General features: G+C 35.5%; 1 protein-coding gene across 2 annotated transcripts in view; it reads right to left on the reverse strand.

Annotated features, from left to right (window-relative positions):
* Nucleotides 1–379: 379 nt before the first annotated feature.
* BICC1 (BicC family RNA binding protein 1) overlaps nt 380–19,368 on the reverse strand; it is a 100,254-nt gene continuing 81,265 nt past the window's right edge. Inside the window, exons 9-21 of one of the 2 annotated variants that reach the window (XM_035330164.1) lie at nt 19,224–19,355; nt 18,168–18,354; nt 16,506–16,664; nt 15,932–16,128; nt 15,489–15,630; nt 14,194–14,350; nt 12,701–12,863; nt 11,050–11,089; nt 10,298–10,452; nt 8,088–8,241; nt 6,195–6,355; nt 4,676–4,775; nt 380–3,453 (exon numbers count right to left, since the gene is read on the reverse strand). In XM_035330164.1, the coding sequence (XP_035186055.1) occupies nt 3,323–3,453; nt 4,676–4,775; nt 6,195–6,355; nt 8,088–8,241; nt 10,298–10,452; nt 11,050–11,089; nt 12,701–12,863; nt 14,194–14,350; nt 15,489–15,630; nt 15,932–16,128; nt 16,506–16,664; nt 18,168–18,354; nt 19,224–19,355 (1,878 nt within the window). In that variant the 3' untranslated portion in view covers nt 380–3,322. Of the gene's footprint in view, nt 3,454–4,675; nt 4,776–6,194; nt 6,356–8,087; nt 8,242–10,297; nt 10,453–11,049; nt 11,090–12,087; nt 12,562–12,617; nt 12,864–14,193; nt 14,351–15,488; nt 15,631–15,931; nt 16,129–16,505; nt 16,665–18,167; nt 18,355–19,223; nt 19,356–19,368 lie in introns of those variants that run through there. The other variant, XM_035330165.1, reaches the window with a different exon arrangement.

Consider the following 19,368-nt stretch of genomic DNA (forward strand, 5'->3'; position numbering starts at 1 on the left):
ACACATTAGACTGGAATCATGAAGAGCTTGGACATACTGTGTGAGGTAAGTAACATTAAATGCATCTCACTACATTTCAAACAAACAGACAAGATGGATGCAACATTGCCTGCATATTACCTCAGAGGGAAAGCTGTTCCTCTTGCTAGATTTCAACTGCTTCCAGGGCCAGCATCCCAAATAAAGAATTCCTATTGCTTTTCAAGAACTGAGTTCCTTTTTACACTGAAAGTGACAGTGTAATGACTATCACAAAAGAACACAAACAATCAAACCAAACAGTCCTTAAAATGGGAAAGCCAAAAGAATAAAATCTGTGTAAGCCAAGCCATTAACACCTGCTCTGAATTGAACCTGAGATAATTTAATCCCTTATGCATTTTTTAATGACGTATAGCAAAGAAGTGTTCTCATTCAAAAGCCAAACATATTGCATGTGATACAAAAAGAACAGTAGAACAGAGTACTAGCATGTGAAAGAAACATGTTGCAATTATGTGAAATACTGCTTTTGATATTTTATTAACAAGCAAGCATCCCTGGAATTGGGTCTAAATAAAAATACTTCATTAACCAATCAGAATACAAGGGAGTTATATAACTTTATTTTACAGAGCATTGATTAGTTTTGAAAATTCCCATTTTTAATGTTTTAATTTCATCTTTTATTTAAAAAAAATCACTAAAAGGACAACCCACAAAAATACAATCTGTATCTGCTCTATATTTACAGATAACTGGTCACTATTAAGGCACAGATTTAAAACTAACATTTTTATGTAGCAAGTCAAATATTTGTGCATAATACAACACTAACAATACGGTATGCTGTACTGTCATATTCCCTTTGTGGAATCAAAACAAGTGAGATTTTTTTTTTCCAGTGTGTTCTTTTTTTTTGTGTGAAGCCCTATTGAAAATAATGTTGTTAATGGGAAATTCTTCACTTTGGTGTAGATGATAATAAGCACTGCTCAGCAAAAGACCACATCAACTTAATACTGTAATAAGTTCAGTTTCCAAATATAGTACTGTCTAGATACATAGTATGCACTTATGAAAGACTAAAAATTTAAGAGTGTAAAGGATTTTTTTGATGCTTCTAAGTTCAGGCAAAACAAGCAAGAAGAGGTTGCAGAAAGTTCCGTACAAAGTGTTGAGTATTTCTGTAGAAGGTCTTATAGAATCTACATGACTGAAAACAACTTGATTTTCAAACAATGGTCTTGAAAATGCAAACATTTAAATGAAAGCTCATTTGTAAGCACATAAATCAGTCCATGTCAATGGAGCTATGTGCTTAGAAGCAAGCGTAAGTGTAAAGAGTTATAGAATTAGAAATTGTGGCTTCCACAAGGGTTTGCATGAAGTTGCTCTTTCCTGTGTAACAAACACACACACACAAATACCTCACAAATAAGTGGATATTTACCTACAGCATTTGAACACAAGTTAATTTTGATGTGAACAACTGCGTGCATGCAAGATGCAGTTCTATCCGTTCTAATCCGAAGTACGATTTTAAACCCAAAGGAAGCTAACTGCTACTTGATTTACAGTGGAAGTCACCCAGCTATACACCATTAAGTAGATATGGCTGAAATGAGTACTGAGCAGTTATTTTTTTTGCTAGCCACAACAGGCTTTATATAATTGCTTGATCATCTATGCCCTCAGGTAATAACTTTTTAAAATTCCCTTTGTGTGTGCAAATCTCTAGACATCATTTTGGTTTTCTCACCTTAAAAGAATTATCCATGGAAAGTGTCAAAACTATTTCTCACCCATTTTTGCATAAAAACCAACTACTGTAAATGTTACTCTAATGCCTTCTGTTAAGAGCACTTGACAGTGGTTTATGTCCATCTCAAAAGTCTTGTACACTGAACATAAATAATACATTACAGTAGAGGTAATTCACAACATTTCTTATGGGAAAGCTTTTCAACAAATTAATGCTTGGAAATTTTATATTGCATTGCAGAAAGAGGCACTTCATGAATTCCTTCATTACATGAGAACCCTTCATAAACCCATAACAAGACATCTGTAAAGACAGAAGAATAATATTGCCAAATTATTTGGACTTTCACAGTATAAGAATGCAATAGTTAGCTCTAGCCACTTATAATATCGACTCTGTTGAACATAACTTGTTTCAGAAATAGTTCATCTCCAGAGTTTTAAAGACTTCTGCAGCTGGCCATTACAAATCTAAACTGAACAAAACAGATGCTATCACACCTATTTCATGTTGGTCACTTATTTGCTGCATGCATAGTCATGTAAGTAATATGCGTCATTTATTAAATGGCAACAGTGCCGTCTTGTCAAATTAGATTAGTTGTATTTAATCAAACCGACAGCCCAGAGCTCTAGTTTGATGAATGCCTTTCATTCTCTACCATAAATCTGCAGTAGATCAGTTTAATGTTACATATCATAGGTGTATAGGATCTAAAAATAAAAGTCTGATATAAATAAGTGTCCTTTAGTGGCAGGATACTAAAAATAGCCCTTTGCTTTGAGACAACCATTAAAAACAGTTTTAGCATAACAGGCAGCAGTTAAATATGATGACCGCAAAGGGTTAATATTGCAAGGTCCATTTTGGTCTTTCATTGCATCTGTTACAGTTAGCAAATTTCATTGCAAGCAGTACTAGACTGCTTCATGAGAGCATAATAGGACTGGTCCACTACTGTGTGGCTGGATTTTGGAACAATCTCTTCAGGTAGCTACTGGGGAGACAGAGAGAAGGGAAATCTGCGTAAGAACCAGTTCCTAGTACCATTAGAGTGAGAAGTGACTTAATGCAGGAACATCTGAAAGAAATTTGATTAGTGCCAATAAAAAAATCAATATGGAAATGAAAGAAAAATTTCCACAGGACAAGAAATCAGAACATGTAAAGTGCAGAAAGACCTCAATAATTATTTTAAGCAGTACCAGAAAAATCCATCTTGATAAAACCAAAATCTATGCTCTCTGGCATCCCAGCTCTTCATTCTTCCTTCATTCAACAAAGTAAAAATTCAGTGCATACATTATAGTTATAGGTAATAAAATACTAAACAAAGAACCCTATATTATTATTGCAAAATCTGTCCAATCTACATGAGTAAAACATAACTCACATTTGGTGTTTTGAAAGACAGACAGAATGTGTTTTCTCTTTTTTTGGCACAGCATTGTGCAGACAAAATGCTTTGGTCCTTGATAGCCAAACTCCCAAAGTGCAGAGGGTGGTGTGCAGTGAAGGCTGTCCACAGGATTGCTATGTCCATCTTTGCAGTTGACTTTCTGAGCCACAACTTAACTGCTACCAGCGACCGCTGACACTAGCAATGTCCGAATGATACTGACGTGGCAGTCTTCCACTTGCTCCACCTTCGAGGAATGAGGCACGTATGTTTGCTGGGTCAAACAGCTTTCTTCGGTTTTTATTCAGTTCTACAAAGTAAAAAAAAAACAAAAACTCTCAGATATAAATGTTAATTAACTTATTTATTTTTAAATCAAAACAACCCAAAACTTCTATTTCAATAATAATGTTTTCGATACAGAACAGTATCAACTGAAAATGTCAGTGAGGTACTCATTCAGTTTAATCAGAATAGTATGAGTGCCAGGGTAAGACTTCATAGAAGCTGACTGGGAAGCAAGCATCTATTTGTTGCAATTCTTAATTTGCACTGATACAGGGTGGAGTTGATACTTTTTTTAAAGTGGTAATTTAGATCAAATTGCCATAGCTGAAATAATTTTAAAAGGTTCTGCTACCAGACTCAAAGGCTGCAGTCCTCTGAAGGGACATGCACATAGAATTTTTTGCAGCATAACCACGTTATGAGATGACAAAAAAATTTATCAGCAACTCAATCATTTCCCAATGCACGATTCTTTAGTGGTAACATTGAAACAATATTTTACTATGGAATTTATTAGAAAAAAACAGGTGCTCACCTCTCATTCAAATACACACCCTAAGTTTGTATTAGGAAATGCCCATCCAAAATGTTTTTTCTTCCCTCACTTATCTGTTCTTGTCAGCAAGCCAGATGTGACAGACAAATCACCAAGATTACAGATTTTCATGACTGCTACTAAACGAAGTACATTGTATTTTTACCCTCTTTAGGCCATCACTTTATATGCCTTCATTAACAGCATCAGGAGAAGATTTTGGAAGGAAAAGGGAAGGAAAAATGATCTAATGTTGCACTATCTACATGAAGAAAACTTTCTCCAATTCATTGCCAAGACAGTGAAGACAGGGCATTTGTATGTAATATAAAATTGCATGTGATTTATTACAATTAGAAAACACATCTAGGCACAGTACAGCACACTGGAAGAAACAGTAATTGGCCCTCATGTACAGAAGGGTACACAGAGACAACCTTTTAAAGTGAATTGGAAAAAAAACTAGTAATATGTTCCATTCAAACCCATCCATTTTGTAGGGACTCACAGTTCTGGGGAATAAAACAGAGTTAATCATCTGCTGTGAAACAGACTTTCTACCAAGCTCCAACTTTCCAAGCAGACCATGCAACTGAACATACACTTGGGAATATGAAAGCTTTATAAAACCTGGTTTTAAGTTCTTTCTGATGAGGGCTAGTTCAGTAGAAATCAACAAATGAAAACCCGTGTGAAGTAGTTTATTTACCTGAGATTGCAAGCAGCATTTTTCTTCTGGCACCAAAAGTGGTAATTCCTAGCTCTTTCAAATCTTGATCAGTAAGAGTAAGGAATGTCTGCAGATCAATCTAAAGTGATAAGGAATAGGCCAATTAAACAAGTTTATCCCCAAAATTATTAAGCTGTAAGAAGTGCTTCAGGATAGCCTCATTTTTTTCCTACTGCATTTTACATTTCTGCCAACTAGTTCTCCGCATGTAAACAGCAATCACTGCATTCCAATGACTTCTTCACAGTTTCTCAGTTTGCTACCTTATCTCTCTGACAGAAATTTAAGAAGTAAGCCGTTTTTGAAAACCACAGAAGTCTACTAATGACATTTGATATTGAGTATTTATCAGAATTGCTATAATGTAATTGGAAACAACCAGGTAGATATGGTAGACAATTCAAATTTCAGAAAGTTACCAGAGGAAAATTGCTCAACTACTGGTGATGTATTTGAATTAAAGCACTGAGCATTTCACAACATACCAAAGTGTGTGCTACTAATACAGTTCATGGAAATGTGGTAGAAAATTTACTTTTCATTGTGGCCTAACCGTGTGGCCATCACACTTAATCAATGACTCTTGAGGTTAAAATAAAATAAAACATAAACAAAAGTCATCTGTAATGTTAGAAACCAACACAGCCATCTCCAGTTATGCATCGAGAGTGGCCTCAAAATAATACCAAAGTTTTAATGACTAGATAATATGGACATTATGGAGCATGCAGAGGAGCACAAGAGATAAACCTGAGGGACTGTACACAGAATTAATCAAGACACAGCTGGACTTATTTCCCCCCAGATTGAGTATTGATCCTGCCACACAGTTTGGTTGCACAGAAACAGAATTCTCCCCCGTAGTAAGTAGTAAGATTAGAGAGATGTGAAGCACTGGCAGGAAATACACCAGATCCAGCTGCCCTGAGCTGAGATGGCAGCAACACACTCCAACGGACCCAGGACGATTCCATGAGCGCATGTACATGAGTGACTTGGAGTGCTGGAGGAAGTACAAGCTTGCCTTGTGTCTAGCCTTGAATATACCCCCGGTGCATGCAAAGCCATTTTCCTCTCCCAGAAGCATATCTCAAGCTGAACATTGGTACACCAACAGAGCAACTCATGTACAACATGAATGGAAGGTCCTCTTGGAGTTTATTCTTTATGAACAAGTGCACAGTCCTCTTAACAAGAAGGCAGTCTGTGCAGGTACCCACTTTGCATGGTCTGTTAGGACAAAACACTCAGGTGCGGATCTGAGACCACCAACTGGTGCAGATCTCACTGCTGATAAAAATCAAAGTTGCAGGATGAAACACTACGCATGTCCAAGCTCACTCTCTGGAAATTCAGAGACATGATAAAGCTTCATTAGAGCTGTTCATGAAAATCCTGTCACCAAGAGACTTCTCAGCAGCTTTGGTCAAGAGATGGAACAACCACTGTTGTAAAAACACACTACAAACACAAAGATGTCTTTCAAATGAATACTGACCTCTTGCTGTTGGAATACATCTGTGTATTTGCCCAAACCAAGTTTGCTGAACAGCTCAGGCAGGTCAGATCCCTTGAAGAGGCTGTTCAGGTTGCAGCCATTGCTTCCTGTCAGCGAGGAAATGCAGTCCATGTAATTACTGCTACTGAGATAGTGTTCAGCTGAAAGGGAAGAAGTACACTTTTCAGTCACATCACAGAGATGGGCAATTTTCAGTCACTTCAATGCTGCATTCAATTAATCATTAAATTACCAAAATATTTAAATTATTTAACATCAAAAATGAAAGCAAAAAAAATACTTCTCAGTGGTCTTTGAAAATGAACAGAATTAAAGTGTTTTTAATTTTATTTTATTTTATTTTTATTTTTTTTAAGCTCTGGTATTTGTTTTCTACACAAAGTCACATCATGTAAACAGTCATGTGGATGCACTTCAGAACCTCATAGAGGGGAAAGACCTGAAATGCGCCACTGCTTTTCCCTCTCCTTAAGCCCTCTCCTGTTTTCTTCAGTAGGTGTTTTGGAAAATACCATTGCAAACAATCACAACCTGCTCTTTTTGGTCTGGATGGGGAGAATACCATGCTGGAGCAATTCCTGGTAGAGGACCAGGGAGTAGCTGCATGATTTATTGTACAATAGAGATTAAAAAAGAATGAAATAGTTTTATAGAAGATTAAAACTGCAAATATGCTCCCTATAAAGTTTTAAATTACATTCCCAAAAAGCATATTTAAAAAAGCATTTCCAGAGTGAAGTTTTTAAACAAGAAAACCAATGTAGCTGCACAATCCTTTATGTTCTATATGTCACAGTACACAACTAGATAGTGTTTTTTTTCTTTGTTTTCAGCATAAGAAAAATAAGATCACTGCCTGGAACTATATCAGGAATTTGTGTAAATGGGGCCACTGTAAGCTCTCCCTCATTTGTTTACAGACACCAGAAAGTATACAGCAAAACGGTACCTTCCTACGCAAGTAAAAATACCACTGTCCCAGAGCCTTCTGCAATAGCCTCCAGTAAAGACTGCCAATAGGAAGTTATAAAAAACACCACTGTACACAAGTGCTGTGCTAGTTTTCTTGTCTTCTGGGCACAAACTAGTTAGAAAGTCTCCCAACTGTTAATTTGATAGCAAGATCCATTTTGGAGGAGAATTTTAGAACACAGACTATTCAGTGTTCAGTATTAGAACTGTGAACATTAAGTTTGACAAATGAAGCAATTACTAGGCTGGCATTTTAGGCTGTAAAAGGCAGTGCCTTCATTTCCTCTGTATCAGAGTAAAACAGTACAACACATACCTCAACAAAAACTAATGGTCAGGGCAGATTATGCAAGACTATGTATTGGGAAAAGTGAAATATTACAAGATACTACTGATGCAGTTATGAACCACTAGCATAAAAAAAAGCAGAAATTAAACACCACTATATGACCATACAAACAAAAACTTACACAGTAAACTTGTATGTTAAGGTAAGCATACTAATTTGTCCAGTCACCTTATAACTGTTTCTTTCATCTCCTGTCCACAAATTCCATTCTTCACTCACTAGCAGATAGCCCAGTAAAGATTTGGCTATTGCTGCATCAATGACAGCAGAGTAGTCTAGATAGTCTAGAAAAAAGCTTTTAAGTCTGTACACCTTGAAAAAACAAAACAAAACAAAAAAAACCTTCCAAGACAGCAAAGAGCTTTCAGAAAGAATGTTTTGCATAAAGAAATTCCTTAAAGATTTTCCGGACCAATACTTGTATATCATATTATACTACCTTGCATATGCTTGCAATATATATTCATTGATATCAATTATATATTCACAATATTCATTGATATACATTTGGTTTAATAAAAATAGTAATCAGAACGTAGGAAATTATTAACCTGATTTATTTTGTTTCCGCTTGGGGCTGCCAATTGAGGAGACAAATTCATGAGCTGTGGGTCCAAGCCCATTACGATCTCTCCAGTTATCAGATTCGCTGCTATTTCCCAGGTGCTCCCGACTGTTGGACCGTGAGAGAGACATTGATGAACCCTGCAAGCCACAGAAAGAACATTTGGGCAGAAAACAGAAGTTTCATTGTGATTCAAATGTTTTCTTTGAAGCAGTCCCGTTTAAAAACACAGCTTCAGTGCTTGCTAACATCCTTTTGGCAGTTGATCAATTGTCAAATTGCAAGCCAGACACAAAAACAGCAGGTGTGCTTAAAACATATGCGGTTTAAGGATTTTAAACTGTTTAGAGACTACACTTCAGAATAAATTGCTTGGTATTTCTGACTTTTTTTCCAAAAAGTTCCATGATATCAGATTCCCATACAAATTCTAGACATTAAGCACTCTGTCTATGCATCCCTTCACGGAGAAGAGAACTACAGAACATTTGTTCAGAGAGAAGTGAATCAAGTATACAGTACTTGACAGTAATATTGTCTACAATACAATGACAACAAACCTGCAACCATTTGTGAATTTTTTGACATCTTTTTAAAAAAGATTTTCACATTCCTGTAGTGTATTAATTATCAACTCTAATTACCACTGAGTCAGAGTGTTTCCAATAAAGGCAACATTCCCTGAAAAGCTGCAGTTAATTAGGAAATTGGGTGGGGATATACCAAAAAAAGATTAATATTGACACCGCACACTTACACGAGCTAAAAAGAGATAGAAGTAAATAATTTAGTTCTATATATTTCCATCAAATTCTAATTAAAAAAAAAAACACACACAATTTAGGAGTTAATCTTTTCTACTGCTCAGAAAAACTGACACCACCGGAGAAAAACCAAAGCTCCTTGTCATTGACAAAACCAGGAAGGTGTGAACTATGGTTAGTATGACCCAACAAATGAAGAAAGGAATGGATTTACTCCAAGCCTTACAAATGAACAAGAAAAAGATAGAGCTTCTACATTGTGTTTGAGCATGGTGACGGCTAAAAGTTGTAAAGCAAAAAAGATGTTGGCCAATGTTTCTGAATGCCCAGTAAAATATTACAGTGGAGATTAAATATTCAGTGACCTTACTTTACAAATTAACTTTCCAGACCATAGACTATAATACCAATACTGCGTCTGTTCAAAGACTAGTTCCTCAGAGCATCCCACACGTTTCACAAGAAAAATGTACATGCAGGGAAGAAGGGTGGCAGCATGATCTCCGATACTAATGACGTTGCAGACTACTAAATAGAAGCATGATAACAAGGAATCCAAAATTTTTATTTTCCCCAGATGTTTCCACAATAGCTCATACCAAACAAGGGAAACAGGAGTCCTAATATAATACATTTCAAGGGAAGGAGCTAAGCCTGTGGTTTGTACATGGGCAAACTCCAAGTGACTAAAACACAAAATGGTCTTCAAATTATGTCTGCTTAGAGACACTTAGCAGTGCATCACAGCTTGGGGAAAACCCCCAGCCCAGCTGAATCAGTAAAGTCAGTTAAACAAAATGACAGATTTTGGTTGTCACTTTTTCTCTCCAAGTCATTACTGCAAACTCAATATAAGTACTCAAATCTATTACAAATGTCATGTGAAGTTCATATATCAAGGGGGAAACACTGAAGTACTTTTTAAAAAAAACATGGTTGAATATTTTTTTTTTAATTAAGTAGACCAATAAAGCAAGCTTCTACAGCTTTGTGAACAGAAAGTAACATAAGCTGCTACTATTCCTTTTTCTAACATTGTTTCACCACACAGTAATTTACATTATATAGGTTACATGTTGTATAACCACATTATTTTTAAGTAGGTTACAGAATTTCTACCACCAGTCTGTCTACAATTATTGAGTCATTTGGTCCCATAAGTTTTCAGCTGCTTTAAACAAATATCTTTACAGGAGCAGAATTCTATATCTAGAGCATGATTTATACAGCTGATATAACTGTATGTTGGGCTGAATGTATTCCATATGTATTATTAATTATTTAAGAAACATTTTTCAGAATAAAAATACTTAGTACCTTAAAAAGAAAGCTAAAAAATATTATCTGAGACCAAGTTTCAGAGAATTCTCAAAAGAAAAAGTTGCATCATTCAATATAAATAAATTTCCATTACATTAGTTTTTTTATATACCTCATATGTAGTTGTCATAGATGGCTTATACGATACATGATTAGCTCTTCTCAGTTCTTTGATGGTTTCTGCAGGCATAGATTTAGAGAACCCCAACCCGCTCCATGTATTTGTTGGAGTTCTCACTTCTGTTACAACTGGCTTCTTTAACATAGCTGAAAAAATGTAAAGATAAACTGGAAAATCTCAACCTTAAAGACACAGATAATCTAGAAATGTATGCTCACAGGCTTCTTCAACACACCGAACGAATCCTTAACACCTCCAGTTGCTACACAGATTGAATCCTATACTTCCTGGGGACAATTTACTCTGTCAAAAGTTAGGTAAACCCCTTAGGGCTGGCAAGGAAGCCAAAAGAATCCCATCTGTTTCAAAAACAAAGTGCCTCTGTTTTTCTTTTGGCAAGAACGTATTTGGTTTGTTTTTTAAATAGGGTCAAAGACATGGCTATGTCCTTTATCAATTTTATAACAATCTACTCCTGAAATGTGGAGTAACCTTGCCAATATGGCAAACATCCTAAAATTTAAATTGGTTTAGATGAAGTATTACAGCTGTGAATCTTTCTGCAACTTGTTTACACTGAGTACTTTATACTATGTTGGTATTAAAAAAACTGGAATATAAAAAATACACGTTTCACTATCAGCTTGAAATTTGATTAAATCAAATTATAGAACTGAGCCTTCAGAAAATTATTTCAGTAATGTAGCAACAAACTTTTCAGAAGTCACTGTTAATCCACATACCTTTGGTCGCTAGTAGCTTCTTCTGTTCATAGTCAAATGCCTAAAAATCAAACATGCAGAAGATAGTTTCATTACCATTCCAACTAAATGTCGTTCTAGTATTTAGCTCTTTTTCAAAACAAAGTTTTTCAGAAGTTGCCAAGGAATACATAACAAGGTTTCTTGTAAAGGTAAAGCACTCATTCAAGTGTAGATAAAGATTTGTTCAAGCATAGATAAAATTTTCTAAATAATTATCTGATTTCTGTTTGCATGAGGCTACAAAAGCATTTAGAAACTTAGGGCAGAACAATTGTTTTGTAAGATTATTTTTTTTTTAAGCCTAGTTTCTCTTCCATAATCATCTATTCTTACCAGTTAAAACATTCCCCAACAGTATGAAGCAATATATATCTGAGACAGCAAATCTAGGTACCACAGATATCTCGAATAACCTTCTTTCAAGTTTAGTTCCTCTCCATGCACTCACTTTCTAAAAGGAACACAGGGGAGCTTTGACAGAATTTAAAAACTTGTGTTTTCACTACCAAAGACAATGGAAAATTTGAACTTTAGATGTCACTGATTAAATTCTTTCTACTTCTCTGAATTACAGATTAGCAAGTCTAAATATGCAAAACTACAAAAATGTATTATTTAGCGTGAAACTTGAAACTCATTACTTAAAATAACTAGACCTCTGATAAGAAAAAGGGCTGCAAAACATGCAAAACACCAAACTTAGTTTTGCCCCATTACTCAACGCAGTCTAGTTATGCCCACACTGATAGATCTATACTGATAAAGAACTGTTACTACTGTTTTACAAATAAAGTATATTTTATATTTGTATGACAGAACTAGTGTAGCTGCTTCAGTAAATACTCCTGTAGATAAACCTGAAGCTACAATGAAAAAGGTGTTTTGACACTGGTTATGAAAAACACTTTACAAGTTTTCATAACTTATCACTCATCTTAAAGCAATGAAATAAGATTTTACACACATTTAAGATGCTTGAGTAGACTAATTAGCCATACAGTTTTTTTGTGCTGAATTTTTATTTAAGCTCAACAGAAGCAAAATAGTTCCCTCCCCCCCTTGAGACATTAAGTTGAAGACCAAACTGATTTTTTTTTCTTGCTTTCTTTGGAGTACAAAGACTTGGAGAGATTACTATTTCTCCTACATTAAGATTCTATGGGAAGGTAATGATGATATTTACTTATTTGAAAAGGTCTTGCTGTTTTATGTCAAACATAGCTAGTGATCATATAGCAGTTTCAACACAAAAATAAGATTATTTTCTTCCTTCTGTAATGTATGGTACCCTGGGATTTCATCTGAGAACTAAGGGAAAGGTAAAAACAACAGAAGTTACTGTTATTACACATTGAAAGATGCCTCCTGTATATCACCAGACCTTCCTGCAACTGGAGATTCCATTTTGTCTAAACTCCCAAGACCCAACATAATTTCTGCACACGAAAACAAACCAGCCAACCTAAATAAAACCCACATCTTGAAAGAATGAACAATTTTGCAGAGAAATGCATTCCTGAAACAGTAATGGCAAGTCAGTCTGCTAGCCAATTTCCTTTGCACCGTGTAATACATACACTTTGCAATTACCAAGTTTTGCAGTAGATTTGGGTTTATTTGGGAAACATACCTGCATATTTACATATGATGGCTGTGCTAGACGTGCTCTTTCGGAATTCTGCTGGGCAGCTGCTGCTCGCTCTGCTGCCCGCTCACTTCCAGGAGCCTTTTTGTCAGCCATGGGACTTTCAGAAGCACTTAACTCTGCATCTGAGAGCAACCTCTCTGTAGTACTATGGAACAAAGTCAGTATTAACTCCAGTCTTTCTTTTTCACAACCAGTGAACATTCAATGCAATTGTCATAACTGAGCTTTACTTCAAGAAGTTTGGCAGCAAAACTCAACAAAAGCCAGTAGCATACAAATATCAACATTTTCCCCAATATTCCCTAAGTCTCAGTTTTCCTTCCCTGTGTACAATTTTTCTCCAACAGTGAAACAAGACATATTGCTGCTGCCTGTATTACCAAGTATGAGATCATCAAGTAAGATAGAAGCTTTCTGGTGTCAGGAATCATTACATGCAATCCCTACATAGTGTGGCTTTATGCTGTTTAGCTTTGCTCAGGCCAGCAACTCAGCAGTTCTAACAAGCTAGCAGTAGTAGGAAGAGAGTTACATCTAAGTGGAAACTAAGAAAGATAACGTGGGTCCTACACTTCAACAGTCATGATCCTGCATGCCAATGTACCTCATATTGGAATTCTTCCAAAAAAAAAAAAAAAAAGCCTTATGTTATGCCTGCTCTAAAGCAAGTGTAAACTCTCACTTTAAAACATGATTACTTCTATCTGCTTTGAAAGATTACTCCCAGAAGAATAAAACCCTAAAGAAATGTTGAGACTAAATCCACAACAAAAAGAACAAGACATAAAAACAACTGAGCCTGATAGTTTAGAAATCCAAGGATTTCTGCTAATGAGAACAGAATTAATGAAATAGATATTACAGCTTTAACAGTGTAAATAAATGAGGTAAAAGAAAATATGCATCTCAAGAGTCATGATAAGCAGTTCCCAAAAGCTACTTAATACTACTTAAAGTAGATTGCACAAAACATCACATTAAGAACAAAACAAGTATTGCCAAGATGTATTATGACTCAAAAGGGCCTTTCCCACTGCTGGGTCATTAAAAACAAACAAACAAACCAAAAAATCATTGGGAACATGCTGTTATGTCCTGAAAGTCATTTTTCTATGAAGAAAACAGACTCAAGTACACACAAAAGCAAAATGGCTGGAAATTAAGAATTGTTCTCAATGTAATCAATAAGAAGGTGGTGTGCAAAAACATGTCCTTTAGAAATAGCTAATCAAAGTTCCTCTGAAAAAAATGCCCATCCTTTTGTGGGGAAGTTTTTTTTTTAAGACATGGACACAACTAAAGAGAAAAATTCCTGTACAAAAAGTATTCGAAGTTTACAAACAGAAGACAAAACGGAGGACATAGTAAACAAGCCAAGTTCAATTTAAGACAGCTCTTTGAACAACTAATGACTGAAACATCTATCCACAAACACAAGATAGTTCAAATAATCTGTATGTGCACTTTCAGCTTACTGTAAGTGAGAGTTTTTGGTGCCTTGCAGTAATTCAACTGTTTGCCTCTTCGTACACGCCTGTTTGGAAGAGCTCATCATCTGCTTCAGGTCACTGGTATTTGCTGAATGTGATGGACTCCTTGGCATGCCCACTTCTACAAAAGCATCATTGCAACCTATAAGGCCAATAAAGAGAATAGTCAAATAGAACTCCTCTTATATCCTCTTATATTCTGGTGTGCTTAGTAAAGTGATTACAACTATTTAAAAAAATGGCTCTTCTTATTAACCTAGTCTTCAGAGTTAACAACTTGGCTTCAGGTAAGTCAAAAATGTAATTTCAGATACACAGAAAAAAGCATCAATATTGAAGTGTGTCTACTGTATCTTGTAAGTATTTTCCTTTATTTATTCAAGTAAAAGGCAAGTAATATTAGTTAATATCAAATTTAAAGAGAATCAGAATATTTCAAACAAATTTGATTTGGTATCCAGTTTTAATAAACCTTGTCAGGTGCTCATATAATCTTTTCTGGAATACAAGGTCCCCACTTAATATTCAAACACTTTTAGGATGTATTTTTGCAAATATTAATTGCCTTAATTGGGCAACGTACCATTTATTCGAATCAGTACTTCAGATTACTATAAGCATTAAGAAAACCATCTCCTTGTTGATCAGTATTTGAAAGGGAAGCAGGGCCTTTACACAAACCTACACAGAAGTTTGAAATGAAACTTGCTTTCCTTCCCTCCATAAATGAAGGAACAGATCATTATGCTGTGTTTGAACAGCTAAAGGAACAAACTGAGGTTTTATTGTAAATAGCAAATTAATTTTGTCTGCCGATGTCATCCAAGTTTGATCTACACATAATTTTGTGCAAGAATAACTCTCTCAAAAGGCATTATTTCTTTCCATTCATTGAAGAGAAAAAATAAAATATTGCTAAAAAATTCTCTACTGGTTTAAGCTATGAATTGAGGCTGCTATAAAAAAATACTAAAATGGTTATAGATCGTTTCCCTAGATAAATAAAAATAATATGGAGAGTAAATAAAATGATAAAAGCGTATTTATGTTAACTTAAGGTGTTTCTATCATCAGCATGGCTCCATTAGCACAATTTACTTTCCTTGACAATAAATTTGTGAGATCCAAAAGGTATTTTCCTTCAGCATTGCTGCACAACCAATGCACAGGCATCATGTGTTCATTTAATTAACTATATTAATTGTGCATTTCTGTTTCATGAACTATATGTGCGCTGTACAAACACTACAAGAAAAAAGAACAGAATGTCAAAGCCTTACCTTCTGCACTATTTGACTTGGCAGCTACTTGTTCTGAGGCACTATGAGTACTTGTTTGTCTTGCCGAATCACTGTGGTTTGTGCTCAACACATTTTCTCCCAGCGATGTGGCAGACAGTGCAGCATACTTGATATTTGAGGTCTGAAATGATTGTCAAAAATGAAAGTGATTTTATGCTTTACGCTTAAGAAAATATTGCAAAGTTTGCTTTTCTGTCTGTGCAAGAAAGCAAGAGATTCATTTCTGATACAGGAGAAATTTCATTTCCAATTTTTCAGCATGGGACATGTTTTCAAAAATATAAAGATGTTATAACACTACTGTTCTACGTAGAAACTTAGTAGCTTTAAGAATCTACCAATGAAGCTATTTTTTTCCCCTAACTTTCTTAGAACAGGTTCATTACAAACAGATCTGGTTCTCCAGAGATCACGTCACTTACCTTCACGTGACCATTTAAAGAAGGTGACCCTTTTTTACTCTCTGATTGCATGCCGTTGACATGGACTTCAACAGGAGTCAAACCTGGTGGTGGAGATGGAGTGTTCTGACTATAACTAGGTACACCAGACAGCAAAATACTAGTTAAAGTTGCTTGGGCAGTAGATGGTATCATTAGGTGTGGAATAGCAGAGAAACCTGCAACAAATTTTGGTTATGTTGTGATTAGTTTTCTCATTTTAAAAAATTCTTACCTTATATTTCAAATAAATGTCTATCTTTATATAGCTTTGGCATATTACTGAAGAAGTTGCCTTTAGAATTGCATGCCAAAACCAAAATGCTCTAACCTTTACTTTGTGAGTTAGCAGTTTCTTACCTAAAACATCGAAACATTGTATGCAACAGCAGGTTGTAAATGTGTATAAAATTATAGCTTCAAATTTTGATATTTATTAATTTCTGTGAATATAAATTTAAGAACTAGGCCATTAGTAAATGAAAAATAGTGGACTTTCAGTTGTCATTCTTATAAGCTACTGTTGAACAATTCATGTAATATAACTTCTACCAACCTGTGGCATTTGTGTTAGCAAGAGATGTTGCCCATAATGTGGGGCTAGGTGTGCCTGAACTTGGACTTTGTAAGGGACTCACAGAGCTATTCAGAGCATTCAACAGAGAGTTTGGAGTAGTTGAGGTGTTGACTGACAGGGCTGTTGGACCTAAAAGGCCTGCAAAAAGTTGCACATATGAATATTTGGCTACGATTTAGTGAAAAACATTATTAGAAGTTAAGAACTAATTAAAACAAAAACAACAAAAAAAAACAAAGTAGCACCCTCATACATTTCACAGACATATTTGAACATTAAACCTGCTGTTTACCTGGTGCAGAAAACAAAGTACAAGGATTCTTAAACTGGGAAACATATAAGAAGAACTGTAGTATCTTTTATGTCCAACTACTGGACTAACTACAGTAGAATCAAAGCACCTGCACAGACTGCTTTTCATCTATGCCATTCTTGTGTATCTCCTTCACTGCTTCTGCCAGTTTGTTTCACAGAAGCATCATTTGCAAAACAAGAAAGTAACTGCACTTCACAACCTTACTTTCATTTCAAATAGCCTTTTTCTGAAAACCTCATATGGATGAGCCACTGCTTCCACACTAAAAACTATTTAACTCCTTCTTGCTTTTTCAATACTGATGGCAAGTCACCCTTCAAAGGCATTTCCTCAAACCAGCTCTTCACCTATGAACATTCGTAGGTCAGTTCAGGATTGCAATGAAGAGGTAAAACAAAACTAAACAAACACCAAACAATACCAAGGACCAAACAATACCAAGGTATGACAACAATAGTAACAAGAGCTGCATTAGAAGCCATAGTCAAATGGCACAGCCACTTGTACCCATGTGACCCTCAGAAAAGCATCTGACATGGAAGTACACAGCACCGCTGAATGGCAGGTCACGAAGTAGTTACGTGAGAACACTGAATTTCAAGAGCCAGTGTCAAGATTTGACACTAAATTCTGTCATTTTTTAAAAAATATTTCTGGTAATTAGGTATTTGCAGAACTTGAAAATGATGTGGTTATTGCAGTCTGGACTATGCATTTCTTCTATAAAATGATGTAAGATAGGAAACTTAGGCATTTTTGTGCTCAATTTTATAGTGATAAATAAGGTCTAAATTAATAGCCTGTGCACCCTCAACTAAACTGGAATTGAAATGTTGTGTTGGGTACGTGCACTTTCATGTTACAGTTGACAAGCGTAAGTACTCACCCAAATTCAAGGCAACCTCATACATCACAATATTGCCAAAAGGAAAAAAAAAAAAACTTGAAAAAGATTCCTCTGAAAATCACAGCAGTAGTGTCCTATATCACCTGCATTTCCCTTCCTTCCCTTTTCAGCTGAGTGGTTTGCAAGCTTCCGGATGATATTCTACAGAGATGAGTCATGCTGCTGATTATGAAAGCCTTGGAGGAAGTTTTTACCACAACAAGCCCTTGAAAGGCCAGATGCTTTTGGAATAATCTAATGCTTTAACACAAGTCCTTATGCAAAAACACATCTGGGTTTCGCACAGACTAAATATGTATATTTTTAAAGTGCACATGAATTAAGTTTCAAAAGTGTTCATGTATACATATATGTACACGTAAATGTGTATATAGACATATATACACACATGTAAACATATACATAAAAATAAACATACCAAGTCCAGTGAGTCCTAGTCCTGCTGAGGACAAGATATCCAAACCAGGACAGGAAAGACCAACAGGGCATGAGACAGTAGAGGGATTTGATGGTATGGTGACTCCACTACTTTCAAGTCCCAGGAGACATTTCCGTGCCTCATACATATTTAAGGCATTTCGTTCAACACTTTTTACAATCACAGACTGTAGGGGGAAGAAAAAATAAATCGAAGAAAAAAACAAGGAAAACCAGTGACTAGCAAGATCTAGAGAAGTGAGCCAATAATTAAAGGCTTATATTCTCTTTTATCAGTAGTCTATATATCAACGTGGACAAAAAAGGTTTGCATGAAAGCTATTAAAGTTCTAGCTGTCTGGAAAAAAAAACCAGTAAGGAACACCTTAAAAACTAAGTTACCAAAAAAACCTCTGTTTTTGTACATTCTCCACACAACGTACGGTGTATTGATTTTTATATATCCCTACACAGAGACACTAAACCACTAACACAATGGAACAGTCACTTAATACTTGGAAATTTGTCTTTTATGGCATACAGATAATGATGCAGGTAACTGGGTGGGTTTCCTCATGTTCATCTGAGTATTTTTACAAAGAATATCTATCCCTCTAATAAATATGCAGTTTTATTTCTTGTGTTTTTTGTTTTTTTTTTTTTTTTTTTTCAAACTTCAAGTTTTTCTCACAGTAGATTTTTTTTTAAATTGATTGCTAACACACACTGCAATTATGCAGGGCAGACGTGACTGAAGGCAAATTTCTGTTTAAAAAAAGTGTTTTGAATTTGCCTCCCCATAATTTTTTTGGTTGTTTATCAATATCTTCCATAAAAAAACTCATCTCTGTATTGTCAAATATTTAATGAAAAAATCAAACTGTCATAAAAGAGAACTGTTAAAACATTTCAATTGATATTTCAAGTGGAAAATATATATATGCATCTTACACAATTATGATCCATTATGTTGGGGAGGAGGGGCAGACATGTCAACTCATCAGCTCTGAAAAGCTGGCATGAAAGCCTAAAAAGAATATATTAGCTGCTCACCAACCTTGCTTGGTTGCTTTGGCTTCGGCTTAATGCTTATGAAGACATCTAACTGCTCCATTAGTTGTGTTATAAACTGTGGTTCTACTTCAATTTCTTCCTTCATATCAAACATGAGCACAAGAGGAAGGCAACCCTGAAAAGGCATT

The sequence above is a fragment of the Oxyura jamaicensis genome, chromosome 6, assembly GCF_011077185.1.
Source record: "Oxyura jamaicensis isolate SHBP4307 breed ruddy duck chromosome 6, BPBGC_Ojam_1.0, whole genome shotgun sequence".
In the NCBI taxonomy this organism is placed as follows: Eukaryota; Metazoa; Chordata; class Aves; order Anseriformes; family Anatidae; genus Oxyura; species Oxyura jamaicensis.